We start from the raw sequence: 23,959 nt of genomic DNA on the forward strand, positions 1-23,959 counted from the left end.
GGGGGGACATTGCGGACGGGGGGACATTGCGGACGGGGGGACATTGCGGGTCACGGACAGGAGCCACTGTGGGCCCATGGACAGGAGTCACTGACGGGTCACGGACAGCACATGGACAGGGGTCACGGACAGGGGTCATTGAGGGTCACGGACAGAGTTCACTGACAGCTCACGGACGGGTCACTGCAGGTACACAGACAGGGGTCATGGACAGGGGACATTGCGAGTTATGGACAGGGCTCATGGACAGGGGTCACTGGGCACATGGACAGGGGTCACGGACAGGGATCACTGCAGGCGCACGGACACACCGCCCCCGGGCCCACAGCACCCCTCACTCCCCCAGCCGCAGCCCCCCACCCCCTGGCTCAGCAGGAGCAGAGGCTGCGCTCACCCAGGTCAGCGATGCAGCACTGCCCGTTCTTCTTGACGAGGATGTTCTTGCTCTTGAGGTCGCGGTGGGAGATGGCCGGCTTGCCCTGCGTGCCGAAGATCTCGATGTGCAGGTGCGCCAGGCCGCTGGCGATGGACAGCACGATGCGCAGGCAGCTCACCGTGTCCAGCGTGGTCAGCTGCAGGTAGTCGTACAGAGAGCCCATCTCGTGGTAGTGTGTGATCAGCCACAGCTGCGTGCTCGAGTTCCTGGAAGTCATATCGGATGCAATAAAACCTAGAGGGAGAGGGAGAAACAAGAAATGAACGGACAGAGGTCCTTCAAGACTCCCCGAGAAAAGCAGCTCGGCTAGGCAGAGCAGGTGCTGATAATGCCAAGGTGGTGGGTGTGACCCATACAGCCCATCCACCCAGGAGCTGGACTCAATGATCCCTGCGGGTCCCTTCCAGCTCTGACTATTCTGTGACAAGGTGAATCAGTGCTGCTGGCCCCTCTTGCAATGCACAGCTTGCTTAATTACAACTGCACTGCAGACAACTGCAGGTACCGCTGTGGTGAAAGCAAATGCTGGAATGCTCACTCACACCTATTCACAAGAACCCATTTACATATGTCAGTCACATCAAAAAACTACTTGTTAGGACCACACACTTCAAAAATATTTTTATTTCTCCTTCTTTTTGAAGGACCTGGGGGTGGGGAAGTTCCCAGTCAAGCAGAAAGACCCCAAGTCTGTAGCACATTTGCTGCTGCCACTTGACAGGGTCACAGTGGAAAGCAGAAACACCTCACACCTCAAGCCATGAACAACCATTTCCATTTTTGGAGTCCACAGGCAGCTAGTGCAGGCTGCTGAGAAAAGGGCTAAAATGGGTGGCCCAACCATAATGATCTTCTATGAAGAAACACAGAAAATTTTCTGTTCAAAACTCATGAACCTCAAGAACTGCCTTAAAAAATGTCATGTCTTAAAACTGAACCCCAAATTCAGGGGAAGCTCCCTTCCTGTCACCTCTGCATATATCCACACGGTGACCTCAACAGCTTTAGCTGGGAACAACAAAAGTTTATTCCCAAGTCAAAGGAACAAATCATGCTTATGAAAAGCTCACATACATTTGTCAGAAAGAATATTCACTGCCTTCTCTCCTAAAGTCAGACTTGTGCTCAATGTGACATTTCTGTAATCTGTGATATTGTTTAATATTGCGTCTAAAAAAAAGTCCCTAAAATAGCCAACAAATTTGACAGTCATCAAGAAAGACTAAACACAGGCAGAGCACCAAGGAAAATATGCAATGTAATTTCAGCCAAATCACTTGCTCTCTTGGGAAGGGAAGTTCAATAATTCACATTTCAGGAGGCCACCAAATTATTTTTGTAGTAACAAAGGAACTGCTTCAGGAAACACACCAATGTCTAGCAGAGTGAGCTAGAGAGCGAAGGAACGCTCTCTGACAGGAAGCAAGAATAAGGAGCCAAAGGAAAACTGATAGAAGACAGATTTTGGGTGAGGCAGTGTCAGCACTCAAAATGTGCTGCTGCTTTTATTTGCAGAGGTGGCACACTAGTGACAGAAGGGCATGTCTCTCAGGAATCAAAGGGCTGCTTAAACTTCAGACATGGCTCAACACAACAAAGCCACTTTCCCAGTTCTCAGAACCAAGCACATGAGGTATGAGTGATGCACAAGGTTCATTTTCCTTTTCCCTACAGGGGAAAAGATACATCATGCAGCTATAACTGAAGAGTAAGCTCTTTTGGTGTTTAAACTTACCCTGAGCAGAACAGTTAAACAGAAGAGAATACTGGATTCATATTGCACTTTACTTAGCCATAAGGAAAAGTATTCAGATCCCTAAATCTCATTATAAACTCCTCCCCACCTTTTCTCCCTTCATTTCTGCAGGGAAACTGAGATTACAACCCAACACAGCTCCACCAGAGCTGACACAATGGGCAGGACTGCCATGAGAGCTGCAGGAGCCAGTCCCTTCCACAGGGCTCTGTGGCACCTCCACTGCTTTCTGTGTGCTCAGCTGCCAACACCTGGCTCATCTGGCTGATTAAGTGCTCCCTGCTGGAATATTGCAGGGCAACAAGTCACAGCTGCTATGACACATTCCCCATTTGAGACTCAGCCCCTCCTGCAAGTCTGTCCCTGAGAATTTCTCTCCAGCCATTTATCACAAGAACCCAGAGGCTGTGAGCTGCCTGGTGAGCATGCAGTGCTTCACAGGTGACCTGTCCAGGTAACACACCTTTACACCAGACACACCAGGATACAGAATGCGCTTGTCCTACTTACCTAAAATATTCTCGTGCCGCAGCAGTACAGTGTTGTACAGCTCAGTTTCCCTGAACCAGGACTTTTCATCCCTAGAAGAGAAGATCTTCACAGCAACATTTTCTCCTTGCCACTGACCCCTCCAAACTTCTCCGTAACGGCCCTTTCCTGGTGGGGAAAAAGCACAGGAGAAGCTGTGAATTAACAAACAGCCTTCAGCAGGCAGAACTCGACTGTCATGAACCAAGTACCACACCTGGTGGCCTGATCTCCCCGGTGTGCACATCTTAGCACTGGAGCCAGCTGTGCTCCAGCACCCCTCATTTTCCTGGCTGCTTTGCCTGCAAGCCCTGTGAGCGTGGATCTCCCCTCCCTGCACAGCAGTGCAGCACAAGGGGTTTGAGCTGGGAGGTGTCACCATTCACCACCAGCAATCAAAGTGCTTTTGCAGCTGAACTGACTTAGGCAGCACATGGCAAGGTCAGTGTGCACAACACAGAGCTCTGAATTCTGCAGCAAGGAGGACAGGAAGGAAATGTAATGCTGAGGATACAGCCCTTACATTTCTATTCCATCATCACCCCTTGCAAAATGAAGATTTAAAGAAAACAAAAAGCCAAACCCATCCACAAACAAAAAAAGGATTAAAAACCATCGGCCCCACTAAAAACAAGCCCTGTCCTATGGAGACCAGGACATACTGTCTGCTAGCCAAGCTTTTTACCCCAATAGCTTCCTCACCTCTTCAGTGCTTGCATCTTGGCTCAATGTCAATGCCTCCAGGTATCTTTGACCCAAATGCCTCCTAAACTCAATTAACACTACTCAATTAATAATAAAAATATGCTGAAGAAAAATGTAATGAATCCTTAAAACTAACACTAAAGCCCTACAAAAAACTAAAGAGCCAGAAGACACTGACCTACACACTCCACAAGTGTGATCTGGCGAGCCACCGTTCTTTGCACCAAGAAGGGAAGTCCAGAGCCACTTCCAGATGTGCAGGAATGGTCCAACAAATCCTGTTCAGAAGGAAAAGCAGAAGCTTAGGAGCCATGAGAAACCCCATTTTTCCCTGTTTACACGCACCAAGGACAGGTTAGGTTAAAGCTCAGGGGTATCTCTGTGGCTCTGGGGATGCCATTTGGTCACTCGGAGTCAAAGAGCATTTGCTTAGTAAGTCATTATTTCTCTAATAAGTGTAATAAATATATGACAACAGATGTCTGTGCACTGGAAGCCCACTCCTGGCGTACCAGCTATCCTCTGTCATGAGATTCTGCCCTTTTTCAGCACTTCACCCTTCTTTTACTCACCTTACGTCCTCTCAGTTCTGACACCCATTCCAGCGTGGTGCCAGCATTTAAAACCAAAACCAGTTTTCAAATAAATGAGGTGAGGGGATTTTCCAGCATCACCTACACAAGATTTGCCATTGATACACCAGAAAAACTTCTGTAACAAATCTTTCTTAAAAGCTTTATCAGTTTCTGGTATTTTTAGCGCACAGAAAGCAGACTTTGAGCTGTAAGCTTATAATAAACATGAGTGAGATCCTGATAGAATGTTAAAATCCCATTAGCCTTGTAAAATGCTAATGCCCAGCTACTTTTACAGCCAGGAGTTTTGTATTAGTTCAAAGCATTAACAACTACTGCTGGACTCTCTTTACAAAGGAAAATAGGATAAAAAAGCCTAAGTGTAATCAACTTTCTGTTATTTCCAGAAAACTGCATTGCAGCACTTGGACCAGATACCCATGAAATCTCATTTCTTCTAAGAACCTCTTAATGAGTGCTCAAGAAAAAGAATCTGGGAGTGACAGAGCCTACCTTACTTTTTAACACAAACTGAGGGTCATTTTCCTTCCTGCTTGCATCAGGGGCAAAACAAAAGCAATGAAAACAAAAAACCATCCCCAAACTTATCTACAGCAACTGTAAAAACAAGATTTGAAGAGGCCAGAGCTCCTTCCACTAAGCAGCTTAGGGCTTTAAGCACTTGCTACACTGCAGAGACTAATCCTAAATGTAAACTTATCTAATGTGTGACAAAACCAGTGATTTAAAACACAATGGAGAAGAAAAATCTGGAATCTAGAAGACTTGCTGCTTAGATGAACGTTTGGGCACAGGAGCTACCAATTACATTTTGTGCCTCAGCCACACTGGGAGGCAGAGCAGCAGCACTGGCACCATTCAGCACTGGATCAGAGGGCCTGACAGCTCCCAGCTTCTCCCAGCTCTTTGAAACAGAACTTTGATTTTTTTCTTCACAGGTTTTATCACCATTTCCATAACTAGAAGTACAAAAGGTCTGCAAATGATCTTGCACAGATAAGACAGAGGAGCTGGTAAAAGCTGGAAGTCAGTGCTTAAGGACAGATCACCAGCTCACACATGCCTGGGCCATGGTGGATACATCAAGAGTGGCTGTTTCAAACCAGTAACATGGAATCAACCTTTTGGGCTCATTAAACAGGGCCAAATGCATTAAAAAAAAAAAAGGAAAAACAAGTATTAACAGACACAAGCCACTCTTCAGCCTTGCAGTGAAAGCACATTATGGTGGGACAGCACCAAAATAGAAAATGTTTTCCAGCCTCTTAATGTTGGGGACATTTTATCTCAGCAATGCAAGGAGAAGAAAACTCTGCATTGCTTCATAAACACACTCCAGGTGCCCGAAGCTTTACTTGCTCTGCTCAGATTAAGGGAGGGACAGCTGCTGGGACATTTGTGCTCTGGCCTCAGGGAAGGGGGCAGGGACAGTCACCCTGCAGACAGGGAACACTTCCCAGCACATTATATTTTCCAGAGACCGCATGAGCAAGAGCATATTTTGAAAACTGAGCTTTGAGTAAGAATTGCACATTTCTTAGAACTCCCACTGCTCCTCTGCCAGCACAATGTCACTGATATCCCAGCCATCCCAGAGTCCTGCTACCGAGATCATGGCAGTCAGGCCTGAAGGTTTTAAATGTCAAAATTATCTGTATTTTCCTTCTCACCTAACATCACATCTTTTCCAACCCTTCTGGCTACACATTACACATGCAGCACAGTTCTTCACCTCTCCCATCACTTCAGGCCACCCAACAGCCAGGCACACTGTTTTGATGTGCTGACACTGTTTCCAGGAACACCAACAGTACAGAGCAATTCCCCAGGTCAAAGGGGCCACCCTTGCCAAACCCATCTTTTGTTAAAATTCATCAATACTACAGTTTTGGGAGCACAGGAACGGCACCACTCAAGTCCTGAGGCCAAGCGACATCCCTGGCAGCAAAACATGCTCTTAGTGATGTGGCCACACAGGAGGAGGAGAGGGGAGTTTGGAAGAGAGGAAAACTCACACCCTGAACACAGGTGGGTCACTTACTGCCAGCGTGCTGTCCCCCACGTTCGAGGCAATGAGGCCCTCGATTGTGCCATACTCTGCATCCCTAGAATTGAGCCTCTCCATGTGGTTCTTCTGTATTCTCCGTATGATCAGCACAGCTACTGCAGAAAAAACTATCAGCACTACCACAGGAGCCAGGATAACGATGATTAGTGTTTCCATGCTGTAACCTGCAGCTTCTCCTTGAAAGGTTTGGCCTTGGAAAAGAGGAGGGGAAGGGGAAAAATGTGAAAAGAGAGAAAAAATAATTTTGCAGATTCCCAGAGAAAGTCTTTAAGCCCATTAGCACTGACACCAACCCTGAGCTCAGTACTCACCCAGTGTGACAGAGAGGCTGTGCCACAGCCAGGTGTGAGCACACCTGCATGGAGGATGATGCACTCCCTGTGGAACAGCACAGCCCCCACCTGCACCGAACCACTTCTCACAGGCAGTGCTTCCATCCTGACCCCAACCCCACACCGCAACCCCCCCACTGCCCCAGGCACACAGACCAGTCCACCCGTGGGCAGCAGGTGTGTGCCAGCAGGCCCCAGGGTGGGGAGCAGGGCACAAAGGCACCCCGTGCCTTCCTTCAGCCAGCACCGGAGCCATCCCTCTGCCAGCACAGCAGATCAAAGCCAACCCCCCTTGTTTCTCAGCGCGCACTCCTGCAGAACTCAGCTCTCACCTTTGGAAGAGGGCAGCTGCGCAGTGATGTTCATGTTGCACAGGTGCCCCTGGCAGCACTCCACGGCCTGGTTGGGGGATGGGGGTGTTTTGCAGGTCATTTTCCGTTGCTCATAGACCTGGAAGCAGCCCTTCTGGTAGACCTTGGCCCCGTCATTAATGCTCAGGGAAGCAAAGCAGCGCTGGCCTTGGCACCGATCCCCGTTCCCACAGGATATGCCTTCACACACACATTCATAGGGCACCATCTTGAGCTTCCGTTCATCATCTGCAAAAGGGAAGAGTCCAGGAAAAAACATCATCCTGCTCTTAATAGCTTCGGTTAGAGGTAACGAAATCATAGGACAATAAAATCTGCTTAAGGGAAGCGATATTGTTTTCAGGTAGTGCCGAAGAACCACTAAGTAGGAGGTAACGATTCTAATTCAGCTATTTCAGCATGACAAAAGATATGCCACAGCAGACACAGAGATCTCTCTCGAGTAAGTTAAAATATAAAACTGAGAAAACCAAGTTGCTCCCAGAAAGCCTTTATCCAATGTTTTCCAAAGGCTGTTTGTGAAGTGGCGAGTACACATCTTCCAGGGGCTCATCTCTCAGAACATCTAAGAGACCTTCAAATGAACCGTTCCTTCCTTTCCATGGCAGTGGAAATACTATTTCCTTTTTCTGAGGCAAACCCTAAACACACTGCATGTCACAAAAGCTTCACGTGCACACAGCTGTGTAAACCAGTTACAGAAGTCACTTTCCAAAGCCAAAGCCTCATTGCAGCAATCATGGAAGAGTTACCAAACAGCATACTGGAAATTCTGACCCCACACAACACTCACCTTGCCAGCTCGGAGATGGGAACGCCATCACCATCAGTACAGGGAGAATCATAACTCCATCAACCACCCTGGAGCTGCAGAAAGGAGAGACACAAGAGTTCTGTATGCTTCCACTGCTGTCTAAAAGTGCAACCACCCCAAAAGCAGTGTTTAGCCTTTCATCAATTCCTTACACAAAACACAACCCAACGTTGACTGGACTCCTTTTTAACTGTCTTGTTTCCTAAATAACTCCTTCCCTTTTAAAATCCATGCATTTACTGCAACGTCTTTTTAGATTCACAGAGACATCACATGCAACTACCATGTAGGTACAGAAGCTTGCAGTAGGGAAATATGAACCCTCCAGTACCAAGCAGGCATGTAATATCAATGATACATTCTTTAAACCAGTTCCTAGAAAGTTAAATTATTGTTAAGCTGAGAAGGTGGTCTGTAAAACTGTATTATCAGGGCTTTGAGGGGAAACAGAAAAGATCTCCACCAGAAAACTGAGAATAACTTTTATTAACCAGCAAAACCCATTGCTGGATGGCAAGAAAAAGACTGAAATGTATTTAAGGAAGATGCTGCTCTCTGAAGAGCAATTTCCCAGTTTAAGTTGCCTCTCCCAGGATTTTCCTTTCGATGGCCCAAGGCCATTTCCCTGCTGCTGAAGACAGGTAACTACACCTTGTGCAACAGTCCTGGCTGATTCCAGCATGAAGCAGAGGCACGTGCTCCCTCTAAAACAGGAAATAAAGGAGTGAATTTGCCTTTGTATTTCCAATCTTTGCCATGATGCTTGGTCTTTACACGGAAATACAGACCACTCTTTACTCCATTTTTTACTGTGAAACAAGGCTTCTGAAAAGAAACTCTTCTGCAGTTTCTTAGGATTTAGCCCAACAGACAGGGCAGGTGACTCAGAATGGTTTGTCTGTCCTGTGATGGTTGGTTCCTGCAGACACTCTCTGGCCTAGTCACATGGAACAAAATGCTCCTTATGTGCAGGTATTTGTCTTCATTTTTCAGATTTAATTCTAATTGAAGCTGGTGAAAATTGAAAATAAATCTGATATTGCCATTTTCCTTTCAGATCTCTTCTGTCGTGCCTTTTCAAATCATCAGCACTTCTTAAGTGCTCAGTGATGAAAGCCAAGCCATTACTTCTGTATTTATTTCCAGTAATTGATTCGTCATCAGTTAAAATGATCAGAGATTTCTGGCCCAAGTACTCAGTTTTCACCCTCACAGAAAGGCCCAGGCAGCACGGACCACCTCACCTCCCAGAACAACACTCTCCTTTCCAAAGACCCATTCCCCAAGGAAGCTTCCCCCACCTGCCCTGGATGCACCCAGGCACCTGTAACACCTGCCGATATCTGACCCTCAACACTCGTGCTGGGAACACAATCAGACCTAGCTAAACAGCAGGAGCAATCCATAGAGGCAGTTTGAAGCAAGGAGAGCTATCCCAAGGAACCACCAGTGGCCCAGTGCTCCAGATCCGCTCCAAGGGGTCGGTGCCCTGTTCCCAAGGCAGGCTGGTGCTGGGATCCCTGCTCTGCCTTGGGCAGAACAGCCTGGGGCAGCCCTGGCCCTGTGCCTGCCCACTCAGCAAGCCCAGACAGAGGTGGCTCCGGGCGCCTGCCCTCCTCCTTTGCACACAGGGCACTTCAAAGAGCCAAAGTCACCCCAGGGGCTGCACGGATGGGAGAGGGGGAGTGCTCCAGGGGATCCCAGCAGGGACAGGTCCCTCTGGAGAGCCCTTCAGACAGCAGGGACACCCAGCTCAAGGAAAAGGTGCTTTAAAAATACAAAATCTGAGCTCAGCACTGCTGGGCAGCTTCAGAGGTTAGCCAGCAGCACGGGCAGCTCTCGGGCACAGCCAGCTCTTCCAGGTCACTCAGGGCTGCAGCCCCTGGCCCAGGTAAAACCAGCACGGGTTGTTTTGCACTGCTGGGAGCTGCCCCACCTCTGACACACCTGGGGCAGCCCCGAGACCCCCACACCTCGACCCCCCTGACCAGGGCATCCCCCCTTGGCCGCTCCAGCCCCTCTCCTGCCAGAGCTGGCTGAGGGGGAGCAGCAGGGCCCTGCAGGAGCCCAGCTCTGCTCTCCAGGGAAGGAGGCTGAGCACACGGACTGGGAGCTGGCCACAGTGGGACTGAAGCCACGGGAAGCACATACCAGTCCAAACACTGGGAAAACTTTGCCAGCTGCATGGACTTACCTGGTGTCTTTTCAACCAGTTCATTGGAGTTACCAAAAACAAAGAAACAAATATACACAAGTATATTTGTACACATAAGCCCCTGCCCTCAGGGGGCCATGAGGATGGCAATCAGACCCATGTCCCCAAAGAGGCGAACAAACCATACTGGACTTTTAACAGATTTTATGCATTTCACACCATGCATGGTCCTCCCAAGGAAAAAAAGCCCAATATTTCCATTTAAACGCTACTTCTATGAAGCTGTTCTTCCAGCTGTTCATTTTCCCAAAATCCTCAAGCAGTATCTCGTCTGCCTCTGCTGAGAAGAGCTGTGCACATGTGCAGCAGCCTGTAGCACACCCACCCCGTGTCCTCACACCAAACCAAGGGCTGCAGCACGTCTGTGCAGCCCGGGGCACTCCGGGCCTTTGGCTCACAGCCCCCGGCACAGCCCAGCCACAGCGGGTCAGCTGTGGTGGGAGACTGGAGGAGGGACGGAGCCAGGAGGGAGACTCTGACCTTTACAAAACACTAATTTTCTCACCAAAATTATTTGAGAGCATGAGTTCAAAGGTGTTGTTCTCACTGCTTAAAAAATATTACTTTTTCAAAGCAATTAAGGGATGTACATAAGCACCAGAGTCTGGTTTTAGTGACACCAGCAAGCACACCCCTTCCAGTTACTGCTTGTTTAGAGAGAAAGAAAATATACATTTTAATGCAAGGAACAAACATTCTTTAATAAATCCCCACAGAAAATTGCTATGGATTTAAAGATCCATGAGATACCCAGTTATGATCTGGTACCTGAATTCACAAGAACTTTTTCTCCAGGGGAAGAGCTAGGATTTAACCCAGATAAATGAAGAGGAATTAACAAGCAACCAGCAAATGCACACAAAAGGTGTTTTCCTTTTGCCGTTTGATTGGAGCTGCAGGCCGTGCCCTATGGAACCGCAGCAAGAGCCACTAGAGGGCATTGGGAACATGGGCAGGGATCCCAGCGCTCGGAATGCAGGGATACAGCCATCCCAGCGCTCGGGGTGCAGGGATACAGCCATCCCAGCGCTCGGGATGCGGGGATACAGCCATCCCAGCGCGCGATGTGCGGGGATACAGCCATCCCAGCGCTCCATATGCGGGGATACAGCCATCCCAGTGCTCGGGATGCGGGGCTACAGCCATCCCAGTGCTCCATATGCGGGGATACAGCCATCCCAGCGCTCGATGTGCGGGGATACAGCCATCCCAGCGCTCGGGGTGCAGGGATACAGCCATCCCAGCGCTCGGGATGCGGGGATACAGCCATCCCAGCGCGCGATGTGCGGGGATACAGCCATCCCAGCGCTCCATATGCGGGGATACCGCCATCCTCCATATGCGGGATACAGCCATCCCAGCACGCGATGTGCGGGGATACAGCCATCCCAGCGCTCGATGTGCGGGGATACAGCCATCCCAGCGCCTCATGGCGTGCTCCACACACACGGATCCCAGCACTCCTCGACACACTCCACACAGGGATGCAGGGATCCCAGTGCCCTGTGCCCCACCCCATACCCACACAGGGATGCAGGGATCCCAGTGCCCTGTGCCCCACCCCATACCCACACAGGGATCCCAGTGCCCTGTGCCACACTCCACACCCACAGAGGGATGCAGGGATCCCAGCATCCCATGCCACACTCCAGATGCAGCAGTACTGGACACCGCAAGGCAGAGCTGGAGGCAGGACACTGTGGCTGAGATTCAGCCACATACAGGGAAATGTGGATCATTTGGGTTTAACCTCCTCCTGCAAAAGCACATTATTATTGGAAAACTAGAATTTGCTATTGATAGAAAAGTCTCTTTCAAAGTGGCAGCACCCAGATTTCCAAACAAACCTGCCATGCAGTGCAGGCAAGGAAGGGACCCTGGCTCCTGGGCAGGCCAGCATCTGCTCCAAGGCCAGCTTTGGATTCTGGAGAAGTCCTTTAAACTGGCTTTGGAAGCCCAAATGAACAATAGGCCAAGGACAAGGCAGATCAGATGCTTGGTGAAGACACCCAACATAACACACAACTGGTTCCGGTAACTGAGTCTACAGAATCCTTAGGCTCTGCAGTCATAAAGTCCCAACACTGCAAAACCCACCCTGAAACGCCAATGCTTGTTCCACCTTCACAGCTAATATTGCTCTCTCCTTTCTTCCTAAGAAAAGTGCATCCTGCCAAATCATTCCTGTATGGCCTTACAGCAACGTGCGCTGAAGTTCTGTACTGGCACTGTCAGGACAGCAGCTGCAAGAAGCCAGAGGGGAGAGAAGAACCAGTCCAGAGAACCTGAAACACCACAAGGACCCCTGCAGGCACTGGCCTTGAGTCCCCAGAGCCAGCACTGAGCACAGACCACAGCAGACACTGAGCCATTAGTGCAGGAACCTCAGGTTGCATTTCATCTCCATATGACACAGACATGGGAACATGAACATGAGAGCACTCAGACTTTCCAGATGAGATCAGAAGCACCCAGGTATCGCTGACAGACCCAGTGGCCCCCAGCCAAGAGCCCAAGGGCTGTACATATTTTGCATGTACCTCACCAGATTCCTATCAAAAGAAAACATCCATAATACTGGATCACACTTGTGCCATCCACAACAGCCACACACGAGCTGAATTCATCCACAGCTGTGTCTTCAGAAGGAGCAAGGTGCATTTAAAGGCAATAATTCACAGCTTGCTCTTTAATTGAATCTCACACAAAGGAGGTGCAGCCCCCGAGCAGCCCCACAAAGGCATTCCTTGCGTCAGAGAGCGACAACCTTGGGCAGCCCTTTCTTATGGGCTAAACCTGGTTGCCAGAATTCAGAAGATGGAAACCAGCCACCAACTCCATTTGGTACCCACCTGCAAATGCACAAGGCACATAGCCACACTTCACAGCTCCAAAAATGTGTCAAAGTGCCACCCAGAAAGACCAAATGTCTAAGATTCGAGTGACCACAATACAGAAAGAGTGAAGGATGGGATATTGGTTCTTCTGTACTCGTGTACAAAGCAAAATCACAGCACTGCTGAGTAAGAATGAAAACACTACACAAAAGGCAACTACACAGTGTAAAGTGTCCTGGAAGTTTCTCCCAGTCAGTAACTCTGACACATGCACAAAGAGCCAATCCCTTGGTTCTTGTAAGAAAAAGAAAAGGTAGCAAAGCATGAGTGTCATATAGAAATAAAAACAGCCTGCTCCCAGGGAACAGGGACAGGACAAGAGAAATGGGCATCAAGCTGTACCAGCGGAGGTTCAGGTTGCATACTGGGGAAAATTCCTTCACAGAAAGGGCTGTCCAGCCTTGGCACAGGCTGCCTGGCACTGTCCAGGGCAGTGGTGGAGTCCCCATCCCTGGAGGGATTTAGAAGTTGTGCAGATGCAGCAGATCGGGTTAGCAGCGGCCTTGGCACTGCTGGAAGAATGATTTGGCTTCATGATCTTAGAGGGATTTTCCAACAAAACCATTCAGAGATTCCATGTGGGCAGCAGAACCTCCCTGTAGCTGCAGGAGGCAGAAGGCACTTGCCCCAGTGTAAAAGTTCAGGCTGTGTGCAGGTATTGCATCAGTACAGGGGTCTTAGGCAACCCACTGACAGACGGCTTACTCAAACAATGGAGCAAGCACAGACACTTTTAAACTGATCTGCAACTTCCCAGTGCCTCTGAAGACACATGTGTATCTTTCCATATCATTTGTTGCCTTGTGGGGTAAATAAATTCACCAGGAGGCAACTGCCAAGGGTTAGCACTGCCCCGTGGAACAGCCTTCTCCGGCAGAGCCCGCGTTCAGCCGCATCGCTTAAAAACCCTCATTCACCAAGTCCCCGGCTGTGGCTCACTGACCATGGCACCGCTGGGAGCACCTGCGCAGTGAGGTGTGCAGTCCCACATGTGCAGAGGCAGCACACAATGAACACGGGGGGCTTGCAGGCCTGTGAACTGCTCAGGGGAATGCTCAGGTTCAGTTTCACCGCACACGAACGAGGTGCGCACAGGTATCTGCTCAAGACACTCAGATACACATGAATTACTGTGGCTTCTCACACATTTCACATACAAATAAAGGTGTTATTTTATTGTGCTACACGTTTCCTTGCTGTACAGGTATTCTTACACGGCACACAGACAGCTCCTAGCAGAGGAGCATTCTGTAACTACCAGGAAAAACGCTCCACTGCACAGCTGCAAAGCTCCTCACACACCTTCCCTGTTAGACACAAGTCATAGCTATAGACAGCTTTGAATACCACTCTGCCAAGGCCATTCTAGATGCCCACAAAGTGAGGAAAATCCCCAACAAGGTCTGGTGACTTCATCTGTGCTGAGGCCTTGGGCTTAGGAGGCAAAGAGAGCACCCCTGCACCTCCTGCTGCCAGACTGCCACACTTTCCCCTGGAATGGTTCTCTCTCCAAAGACAGTATGCTCTCACATCTCAATACAAAACTGCCAATGAAGATACAAACTCTCTCCAAACAGAATACCTGGATTTATCCAGCAGCTGTGAGTAAGTTCCAAAGCACAAACATTTTCAACTGAGAGACTGGGAATTGCCTGTAAAAGTTGTTTCTAAACAGCTTAGGTAAAAAAGATTAAAATAGCCACACAAACCCAAAATGCACCCAGTAACAGTGACTTTTGACTTACTCAAAGCCTACCTCTCGGAGCCCTGGCCGGCTTTCCTGCAGCCAGCCACAGTGTGTCTGTTCCAGATGTTATCTGTGCCGATCGAGGGAGCTCCGGCAGGAGCACAGCCCCAGGCATTCCGGGACTGCCCATCTCACACTGCTCCTGCTGTCTGTCCTGGCTGGGGGAACACGCCGCACACTCCCACAGGCACAGCAAGGGCACAGCCAGTGCCACCAGGACACGGCTCCTGTCCCCAAAGCCACCAGCCCCGGGGAACCCGCAGGGCCTGCAGCACCCCCTGCTCTCCAAATAAACATCGCTCTGCCCCAGAGCTGCGCCACAATCTCTGCGAGGAACTCACAGCCCCAGTGAGATCACTGACTCCTAATCATTTTCAAACGCTTTTTAGTAACTAGTTAAATATTACATAGCTCGCCTGTTCAGAGTTTCTGCAGAACACTCCAGCCAACCAAAACAAACATTTCCAAAAACAAATCTTTGGCTTGGTTATCACCAACAAAAGTCCTATTTTTTCTCTCTAAAAAAAAATTGTGTTTTTTTTCCTGGCTTTTTCAGCACAAATTTTAAAAACTCATTTCTTTATTCTGGGTTGCAGAGAAGCCTGGGTCTGATGATGTGCACAGCTTTTAGAGACCATCTCTCACTGGGGCACACCCTGCTGCAAAATAACAACGTCGTCTAGTTCCTACAAATGCATTAATTAGGCAGCATCTCCCTACAGTCTCAGTGTTTTCACACATGCAGGGACCTAGAGAGGTGCAAATGCTTTTTATTCGCAGTCCCTGACGCTATCAGGCCAGATCATTCAGAGCCAAACTCTGACTGAGGTGAAGGCCCTCCCTCGGCCACAGCACTCCCCAGGTGACCCCTCAGCTGTGTTGGTATTTCACTCCAGTGAGGACCCTCATTTACACATCAACAATCCCAGTGAGATTTAGCAGATTTACCCTGGGTAAACCTGAACCTCCAGAGTTATTTTCACAGGGTCATCACCAGGAGAATATTCTACTTCTGCCCTCTAGCCCAAGCACCCTACCCTGAGTACAGTTCGGGGTATTTTAATAGAAATCAGCCAAAACTTTTTTTTTTAATGCATTTCATTGCATTGTCAGAATAATACAATGGTAGCATGACTCAGCAAACACATCCACTAGTTAACATAGAACCATCAAAGCTGGAAATACTATAAACATATACATATTTTTATTTGTGTATATATATACATCTATAAACCTGAGCAGGGCAGGAGCAGGAGAGGGGCAGAGGAACACAGTACATGGCAGGGGTACCGAGGAGAGACAGGAGAGCCTGGCTTCACACCTCCAGCTCGCTGCTGAGGGATTAAACTGGTATAGGAGCAGCATTCTTCAGGAGTGATGGGCTGCTACAAAGTCGGAAAGGTTAAGGGACGTGGAAAAGTCAGGTGTTCATTCTGCAGCCCACTTACAGCTTAACTGCTCCTAGCCTCAGCCAGCCAAAGAAAATTAACCAACATTTATAGAGCAATCGGACTGAGAACAGCAGCTCCTGACGCTCCATAGGCACATGTCATGAAACAGCATTTCCTCTCAGCAGTGCACTTCATTAACCATTACTCTGGAGTCCAGAAAACTGAATGCAATTAGCAATCCCAAGAACAAGGCAACACCCTGCTGCATGAGAAAGTCAAATCTTCAGAGATTATACTAGACCATCCCAGAATTTTAGCAGTACTGTTCTACAGTTTGGTCTTGCCTGTTTGGACAGGCCAGAGCAACATTATTCTGTTCTTAAATCCAAGATGCAAACAAAGCAGGTCCTGCTCCAGCCCTGGTGCTCCTCAGCCTCCCATCTCCCACCTGTGCAGACGGGACACTCAGGAGCAGGGGTGTACAGAGCCTCATGAAATCCAGCAACAACAGTGAGGGGCACTCACCGCTAAGGGGAAAGCAACCCAAAGCTGACTTGAAGAAGACAGTAAGGTGAAGACCAGCTCAGGCTTTTCTCCATCTTGAACCTTCCGGTGGTATTTCTGCTCTTCCCACATCAACATTACCCTCAGTGCTGCAGTTCTCAAGCTTTACCCTGCTCTCAGCCTCCACCATGATCCTCTCCCTCAAAGCATCCAGCAAGCTGTCCCCCTTGCTCACCTGAGGCTTCATAAGGCACCACAGCCTCCACCACAGGTCTCTGTTCCGCTCACATCTCACCTGTGGCAGTCTCACCTGGCACACTGATCCATCTAACATTCAGGCCTGTATGCTAAAACAGCTCCAGAACTTTACAAATCACTTTGTCCTGGCATTCCTCAGCTGCTGTTACAGCTGTGTCTACTTTGACCTCTCAGGCAAACCTTTGTGTTCCCCGTCGTACAGGAGCTCCCCATCACTGTCCCAACTGATGTCCATCCCTGCCTGCCATGCACCCCTCAGTCCAATCATCAGGCACCTGGTCACCTCTCCAAACACCAAATGTGTCACAATTATACACAATTCTGACTCTTCTTTCTAGAGCTGTTTCAAGTATTCCCTTTCCACCTATTTAGCTGTTTGCTGTCAAACTCATACATCTCACATGGCCTTGCCAAACCTGACTGTACTTGCAGACCTTCTGGAAACCATTCCATGGATTCATACAGACTTTTGGTTTAATTGCTGCAGAAGCCAAAAGCAGCCAGTCTCATCCCTATTTAACAGCTAAATTCCCATGGCTGACCTCACACACACTCAGCTGCAGATGTGAAGCACAATGAAAGCTAGAGCTCTCCTTCGGGACCAGGCTTTGGAGCTCTGCACAGACTGCCCGAGAGCACCACGCCTATCAGCAGCTGGGAACAAGGCCACACTCACCATTCCAAGGAGCTTATGGCACATATCCAGTGGCTATTTCCAAGGTCCAACATCTCCACACAGAGCACCCAGCCAAGACCACCTCCACCAACTGCTCCTGAACACATGAAGCACCCAAACGTGCTTTGGGCCAACAGCCCTCCTCACCTATGGGCTGTGATGGAGGAAGGGATCATTCTGAATAGCACACAAGGCAGCACTTGCTCACACACAGCAGGTGATCATTCCACTCTTTCAAACAACTTTTTCTTTTTCATCAAGCCATTTTCCTCAGAGGAAAACTCAAGTGAAAGGAGTAAATGTACATCCCGCAAATAACCTGCTATGCAAACTGTTCCTACAAAGGGTCAACAAGCACTAAAGCATTGTCAAAGGCATGAGGAAATAAATTTTGGATACTCTGGATAGTAACTGTCATCAACCTGTCAGCCAGACAATGCTGAAGGAAAGGACCAACAGTACAAAAAGGTTTCCGTGTCCCTACCACTCACTGCTCACTGGAAATGGAAAGCCAGGTTGGTTAACAAGGCCAGATCTGACTTCAGGGAAACCTTCAGCATTTTCACTCATCTTCTGGCCACAAGACAGACTCTTCTGGGTTTCGCGCTCTAAAGCTTTCCACTCAAAAAACAACAAGCAGCATCAAAACTCTACCCCAGGTTCTCACCAGCGTAGCTCTAATTGTGAGTGCTCTGAAGTTAGCAGGAACACAGCTGCAGAAAGCAGAAGCTGCCATGTCTGCCTGTGAGTATTCAGTTAGGCCAGGAACTATCTGAATTTCAGCTGGACTAGACACTAAGAAAACCACACTAAAATGGACTGAGGCATCCAAAATTATTCTCAGAAAATAGGCCAGACCAGGCATGAAAACATCTGGGCTTGGCTTGAGTCATGAACCACAAGAGCAAGACACCCCACTGCTGCCTGCGGGCCCAAGTGAGGAATGTGAGCAGCACAAAGGTAGGCAGAGCAGTCTCCCACACCCAGATTCCCTTTCTGCATCTTCCTCCATCCAACAGGCCCTTTATTCTGACATGTCTTGCACATCCCAGTCCAGTGGGATCTCCAAGGATGGTATTTCTGGGACATCAGGTAATGCATACACGATCACAGCTGGTCAGTCAGCCAGCTCCAGGCACGTATTCCCACTTCTGAGACAAAAACAAGGCCAAAAAGGGTTAAACCATTCCAGTCCTGGCCTATGCTGGCACACATGTCCAGCTGGCCAACACTGTACTGAGGATCCCTTACTCTGCTACACCAACACACACCAGCTCCCCCTGCTCCCTCACACCCTCGTTCCAATACCTTACACAAACTGATGAGGATAAGTTTATCCCAGCTATAAGCAGCAAACAGCCAAGACCTCATATACCAGAAGGACTGCAGCAGCTCAGCTCCTGTGTTCCTTCGATGAGTCCGTGTCAGCACTATTCCCTTTCAGCTTTACAGCATTGAGGCAAGTGAAGTGAGCATTCTCACCAGAACTGCCCTCTGAGGCCAGAAAGCCCCAAAGGACTCTACACCACGGCGGGAAAGACAGGGATGGGCCATTGACCAGAAACTGTTACTGCCTAGACTCAGTAATGAAAGGGGAAAAAACAAAGATTAAGGAGGAAGTCAGCAGAACTTCAGCGATTAATTAAAAATAATCTGCTCATACATTTTAGAAATAAGCCTGACAGGACAAACAGGTACAAAAGAGACACAGGACACAGCATATTCATGCACTTAATGTAACACGGAAAATGGACAGACTATTAATCCAGGAAATCCCTTTTCTGGCCACCATATGTACTCCTAACATGCATTTCAGCACTCTTACTTCAGAGTGGATCGACCTGGGTCCCCTCACTGGAAGGTGCTACCACACATGGCTCCAAGCTGCCCAGCAGAGGCTGAGAACTTGACGCGCATGTTTCAGGACAGAGCACATTTGCCATACACCAGGAACAGAGCTTGCAGCTTAGTCTCCTCCAGAAGAAATCCCGCATACGCATGCCCAAACCACTCTGCGACTCACAATAAATGGAGCTCCGGGCAGGGACAAGCTTCAAAGAAACCACTGGTGCTCCAAGACAGAAGTCCAATGCGGTAAGAGCCACAGAGCCACCCGACCCCAAAAGCGTGTTTGACCAACAGCCCCTCAGCTCTGCATTGCCCCAAACCCAGAGGCAGCTGCCGAGGGCAAGCAGGGTGCCAGGAGGGGCAAGAATTAACTTCTAACAGGAAAAGGGGGTGCACACCCGAAGCAAGCCCGCTGTCCCCGCTGAATTCAGAGCTCAGTGCCACAGTGGTGGCCCCACAGCTGGCACCGGGCACTGCCAGCCCAGGACTGCTTTCCAGGGACAGCCCTGGCTCCTCAGCACTGCTCACACCATTAATGAAGGTTTTATCTCTCCCTTTTCCTGTCCGCTCAGATCCAGACAGGCTGACTCTGTTAACATTAGAATGCTTATTTTTCCCCTATCCACTATCTCCAAGCCAAAACAACATCTGGAACTTCAGCCTGCCATACAGAGAGAGACAGATTATAACTGGAAAAAGCTACACATCAGCTTCCCAAGCTTTATACATTTCTGCTTTTATCTGAACTTCCCACATGTACCTTCCAAACAGCTCCACAGGGAGAAGAACTGATTCCTTCACAGAGACTCCCAAACACAATGTAAGGCCCCTTCCATTTCAGAATAACCTCAAATGATTATCAGAAAAATAACACGAGCAAAACCAATAGGAAAGTTTAGAGTAAGAATTTACCATCTGCTCCTTGCACAAAAGAGAGGTGACATACCAGTGACCTAGAAAAGGAAATTAAACAAAGAATATTACTTTTGTGTGTTACTTGATAAAGTAATGGAAGAAAAACCTGGCGCCATTTCAGACTACATAAAGGTCCTACTTTAACAGACAGCTGTCTCCAGTGTCATTTAAGTGTGCTTTTTGCTTAGATCATGGTCAATGAATCATGAAAATCAATACAGATGGAAAACATAAAACCACGCTGCAGACAGGCTCAGCAGCGGAGCGTGTACCAACTAGCACCAGCCTCGGCTGGAGAGAGACGTGCCAAATAAACACAGACTAGTTTTTCCAACAACATTTATTTAACTCTTAGTAGTTAATTAACAGAAGTCATGACTACTGGTTATTTTCTAACCAGCCACCCCACTGCAGTTACACACGCCAGGCTCAGCATCCCAGCCCTGCTCTGCGCAGCTCAGTGCTCAGTGCTAGCAGGGCCAGGCCAGGGTGGCCGAGCTGCTCTCCAGAGCAGCCCAGCTCTGCTGTCGCTCTCTCCTCCGCTGGCAGGCAGCTCCATGTCCCCAGCTGCCCGCCAAGGCCACCGGGGTGCTGGGACAGCCCTGCCCCAAGGCCACGCTGCTGTGCTGCCTGCTAAGCAACCAACGCTCTGGGAGCAGGAATTCTCATTTCCCAGCCCCCCTGCACCAGTTACCCCACGGCTGGTCCGGGCTGCAGGAAGCTGCCATGCTGCTGCCAATCGCAGTATTATTTTCAGCTGACAATCATGTAAAACCAATTTGAATGGCCAAAGCAGAGTGAAGTGTATGTTTTCAGGAACAAACAAAACAACTGTCACGGGTTTCTGTGCCTAGCATCAGAGTTTTAACATAACACAGAGTAGAACCCAATTAAAATAGTTCTCGTTGAACGGAATCGGCCGTGTTGCAAGTGGAAGGACAGAGAGCCAACCTCACATTGTACCAATGCTTTGACAGTCTCATAGCAATGACCATCAGTTCAAACACACAGCTCATGCCAACTCCAGTGAAGCAACAGCAGCATAAGCTCAAAATGGTAATTCGCTGCTGAATACAGGCAGAAACTCTATGCAACACTCAGAAATTAGTCATGTTTTAGCAGATTTTTGCTTTGCACCCAGCTGTTGCTTGTTCACAAGGCACCTACTCACATATTAGCCATTTCCCCCTGAAAAGCAGGATTAACTCACAGCAATAGCACTCAGCAGCAATGACACTTGGCCCGCCCAGCCCCGTCCCCTCTCTGTGGGTCCCCAGCCTGCCCTGCAGCAGCCAGGCACTCCAATGGAAGCTGAGCAGTGCCAGCAAACAAGCAGATCTGAGCTGAATAAACAAAATCTCTATCGATGCTTTTAATACATTTTTTTTCTGACAGTAGGCTGAAAAAAAAAATTACTAAATCATCTCCAAAACCCCCAGAACTGACTGAATAATATGAACTCACTTGACAGTATGAGCTGGTAAATACAGAAGTCACCCCTACTGATGTGCACAGCCCTTTGGGAACATTCACCACAAACACGGACGAGACTGAGCTCCTTTGTACCAGAGCTTTGGGCTGATGGCAAGGCCTTCCCGCACGTCCCTCTCACCATTTTCAGGACAGATCATCTAACACTCCCCATGGCTTCCCAGAGCAAAGATAATCACAACCTGGGCTAGCAGAGTTTGAAGCTAAAACCAGTGAGTTGCTATTGTGTGAACTTGGTTATTGGTCGGGTTTGTTCCTCAGGAAGAGATATTTATGCAGTCAAACAAAATCTGCTCTGCCTAGCAATTCCCTGAATCCCAAGAGCACTGCAGCAGCATTCTCCCAATACCCACTGCATGACCATGCAGGAAACTGAACTGCAGCTACCTACACAAGTTGCACCACTGAACTACTTAACCAAGAAAAGCACTTTGATCTCATCTCTTTTTCTGTTCCCATTCTTAACACCATGATCATTTCCACTCACTCCAAGCTCCTCAAAGTGATCACTTGGGGAAGACAAGGGTTGCTGGACACCAGTCAACACTGACTTACTGACAGAAACACAATGCTGCAAGAAACCCTTCTACTAACAACTGAGCTTTAGCCAAGAACTCTGCTAAGAGGTGACTCCTCTGAGCAGAGGAGCAGCTGCTCAGAGACACCTATTTTTGGACCTGCAACTGTACATTACCTCCATTACCAGCAATAAACCCCACGTGTCCCTGCAGCACTCGGTGCTCTGCTGCCGTGCTCTGGAGCCCTGTCACTGTCCCACCTCCATACACCCAGGGCAGACAGGCTCCTCTCAGCACCACGGGTAAGCCTGGAGCACAAGGCAGGGCTTGTCTGCAAACTGCTGGGAACACAAACTCCAAGCACAGGCTCTGCTCCATGGTCTGTATCTGACCAAACAACACAGCCTCAGCTCACCTGCCACCAGGTGAGGAGGAGAGGGTGAGAGATGTTTGAAGAGCTCTGCTGTCACCCCTGCAAAGGCCTGAGATGTCGCTGCACCATGACAGAGCTACCAGCAGCATCAGCTTGGAGCAGGCAGAACAAGCCACAGAAAAACGCCAAAAACACTGAGTTCCCACAGCAGGGCTACAAAGAAATCAAACAGCTTCAAAATAATTCTGTGGTAAACCTCCCAGGGGCAGAGTTGCCAAACTAGCAATTCTAGGGAGGGCTGGACAAGCCAGAGCTCTCTGCAGGTCTGCACGGCTCCCTGGGAGAAAGCAACCCCCTGGCCACCCGAAAATCCAGCCGGGCTGCACAAGCTGCTCCCAGCAAGGAGCACCACACTGACTGACTCCAGCTCTACTTGGAGCATTTCACTCCACTTCAGCAGGGATGTGCTCGGGATGGAACTTTCTTTGGACTACTACCAGGAAAAAAACAGCTACAGAAATGAAAAACCCAACTGAGTAATTGTGTGAGCATAATGATTCAAAATTCAAAGTTTAAAACAAACAAAACAAAAGAATTGCCCACAACCCACACACTTGGAATTCCACCTGGTTATTACCTGAAATTTTCAAAACAGCATTTTACATTGGTATGGGTGGAATATTCATTTCAGGTTTTGGTGTGTCATTAAATGCTTCCAAGTTGATCAAGGTGATTTAAGTCAGGAAGTTGAGAACAATTTAAATAACCAATTTTAGATCTGATTTTCTACTTATTGTTGTTCTTTTCTAAGAAAGGTTTAATTGTTGTTGAAGACAAATGAACATCTTGTTAAGAGTAACTAAATAGTCTTTAAAAACCATTTCCCACTCCATCTCTCTAATCCAACACACCCAGAAACTCAGGTCCCCATTTTTTATGGAAAAGTATGCATTTGTTTTCAATCTTCACTCTTATAAATACAATACTTTAATGTTTATTTTTAATTGTAGAACAGGCTTACAGTGGCCTGACTGTGCTAATTATGTAAGAAAAATTATCAAGGCCTTTTGCAAGTCAGGCCCCCTTACCAGCCCAAGGACACCGGGGCTGCAGCTCCCGAGCTGACCTGGCCTAAGCCAGCATGGTGACCCTGTCGGGGTGACCTGGGCAGGGCAGACAGGAGCACCCTGAGCCTCAGCTCCTGGATCTGCTGTGCTGCGTTTGGGAGCCCCTGGGCACGGCCCCCGCCAGCCCACACAGTGCCACGACAGTGTGGAAGGTCTGAAACACCCTCTGAAGATCTCTGACCTGTTAGATGGGAGGGAGTGTTTAACCACCTTTAAACCCTCTGCATGATGCAGCTGGGCTGAGCATTTAACAAACTTTATTTAGCATTTACTGTGGGGTTTCATGAAAAACAAGTAAACAAAAATACAAATTAAAGTAAACCCAAAACAGTTCAGCCATTTAAAGTAATTTTAACTTTTATACTCCAGACGCACAACCCCAAAGGTGCCGCC

The 23,959-nt window shown here is 48.6% G+C and overlaps 1 protein-coding gene across 1 annotated transcript in view; it reads right to left on the minus strand.

The window, feature by feature from the left end:
- The window catches only part of ACVR1 (activin A receptor type 1), a 35,878-nt gene that overhangs the window by 9,342 nt on the left and 2,577 nt on the right, over positions 1 to 23,959 (minus strand). The window contains exons 2-7 of the mRNA XM_005429105.3: positions 7,586 to 7,659; positions 6,754 to 7,020; positions 6,063 to 6,280; positions 3,604 to 3,703; positions 2,703 to 2,849; positions 395 to 670 (exon numbers count right to left, since the gene is read on the minus strand). Of these exons, the coding sequence (XP_005429162.1) occupies positions 395 to 670; positions 2,703 to 2,849; positions 3,604 to 3,703; positions 6,063 to 6,280; positions 6,754 to 7,020; positions 7,586 to 7,637 (1,060 nt within the window). The 5' untranslated portion in view covers positions 7,638 to 7,659. The remainder of the gene's footprint in view (positions 1 to 394; positions 671 to 2,702; positions 2,850 to 3,603; positions 3,704 to 6,062; positions 6,281 to 6,753; positions 7,021 to 7,585; positions 7,660 to 23,959) is intronic.

Source organism: Geospiza fortis, unplaced genomic scaffold (assembly GCF_000277835.1).
Source record: "Geospiza fortis unplaced genomic scaffold, GeoFor_1.0 scaffold193, whole genome shotgun sequence".
NCBI lineage: Eukaryota > Metazoa > Chordata > Aves > Passeriformes > Thraupidae > Geospiza > Geospiza fortis.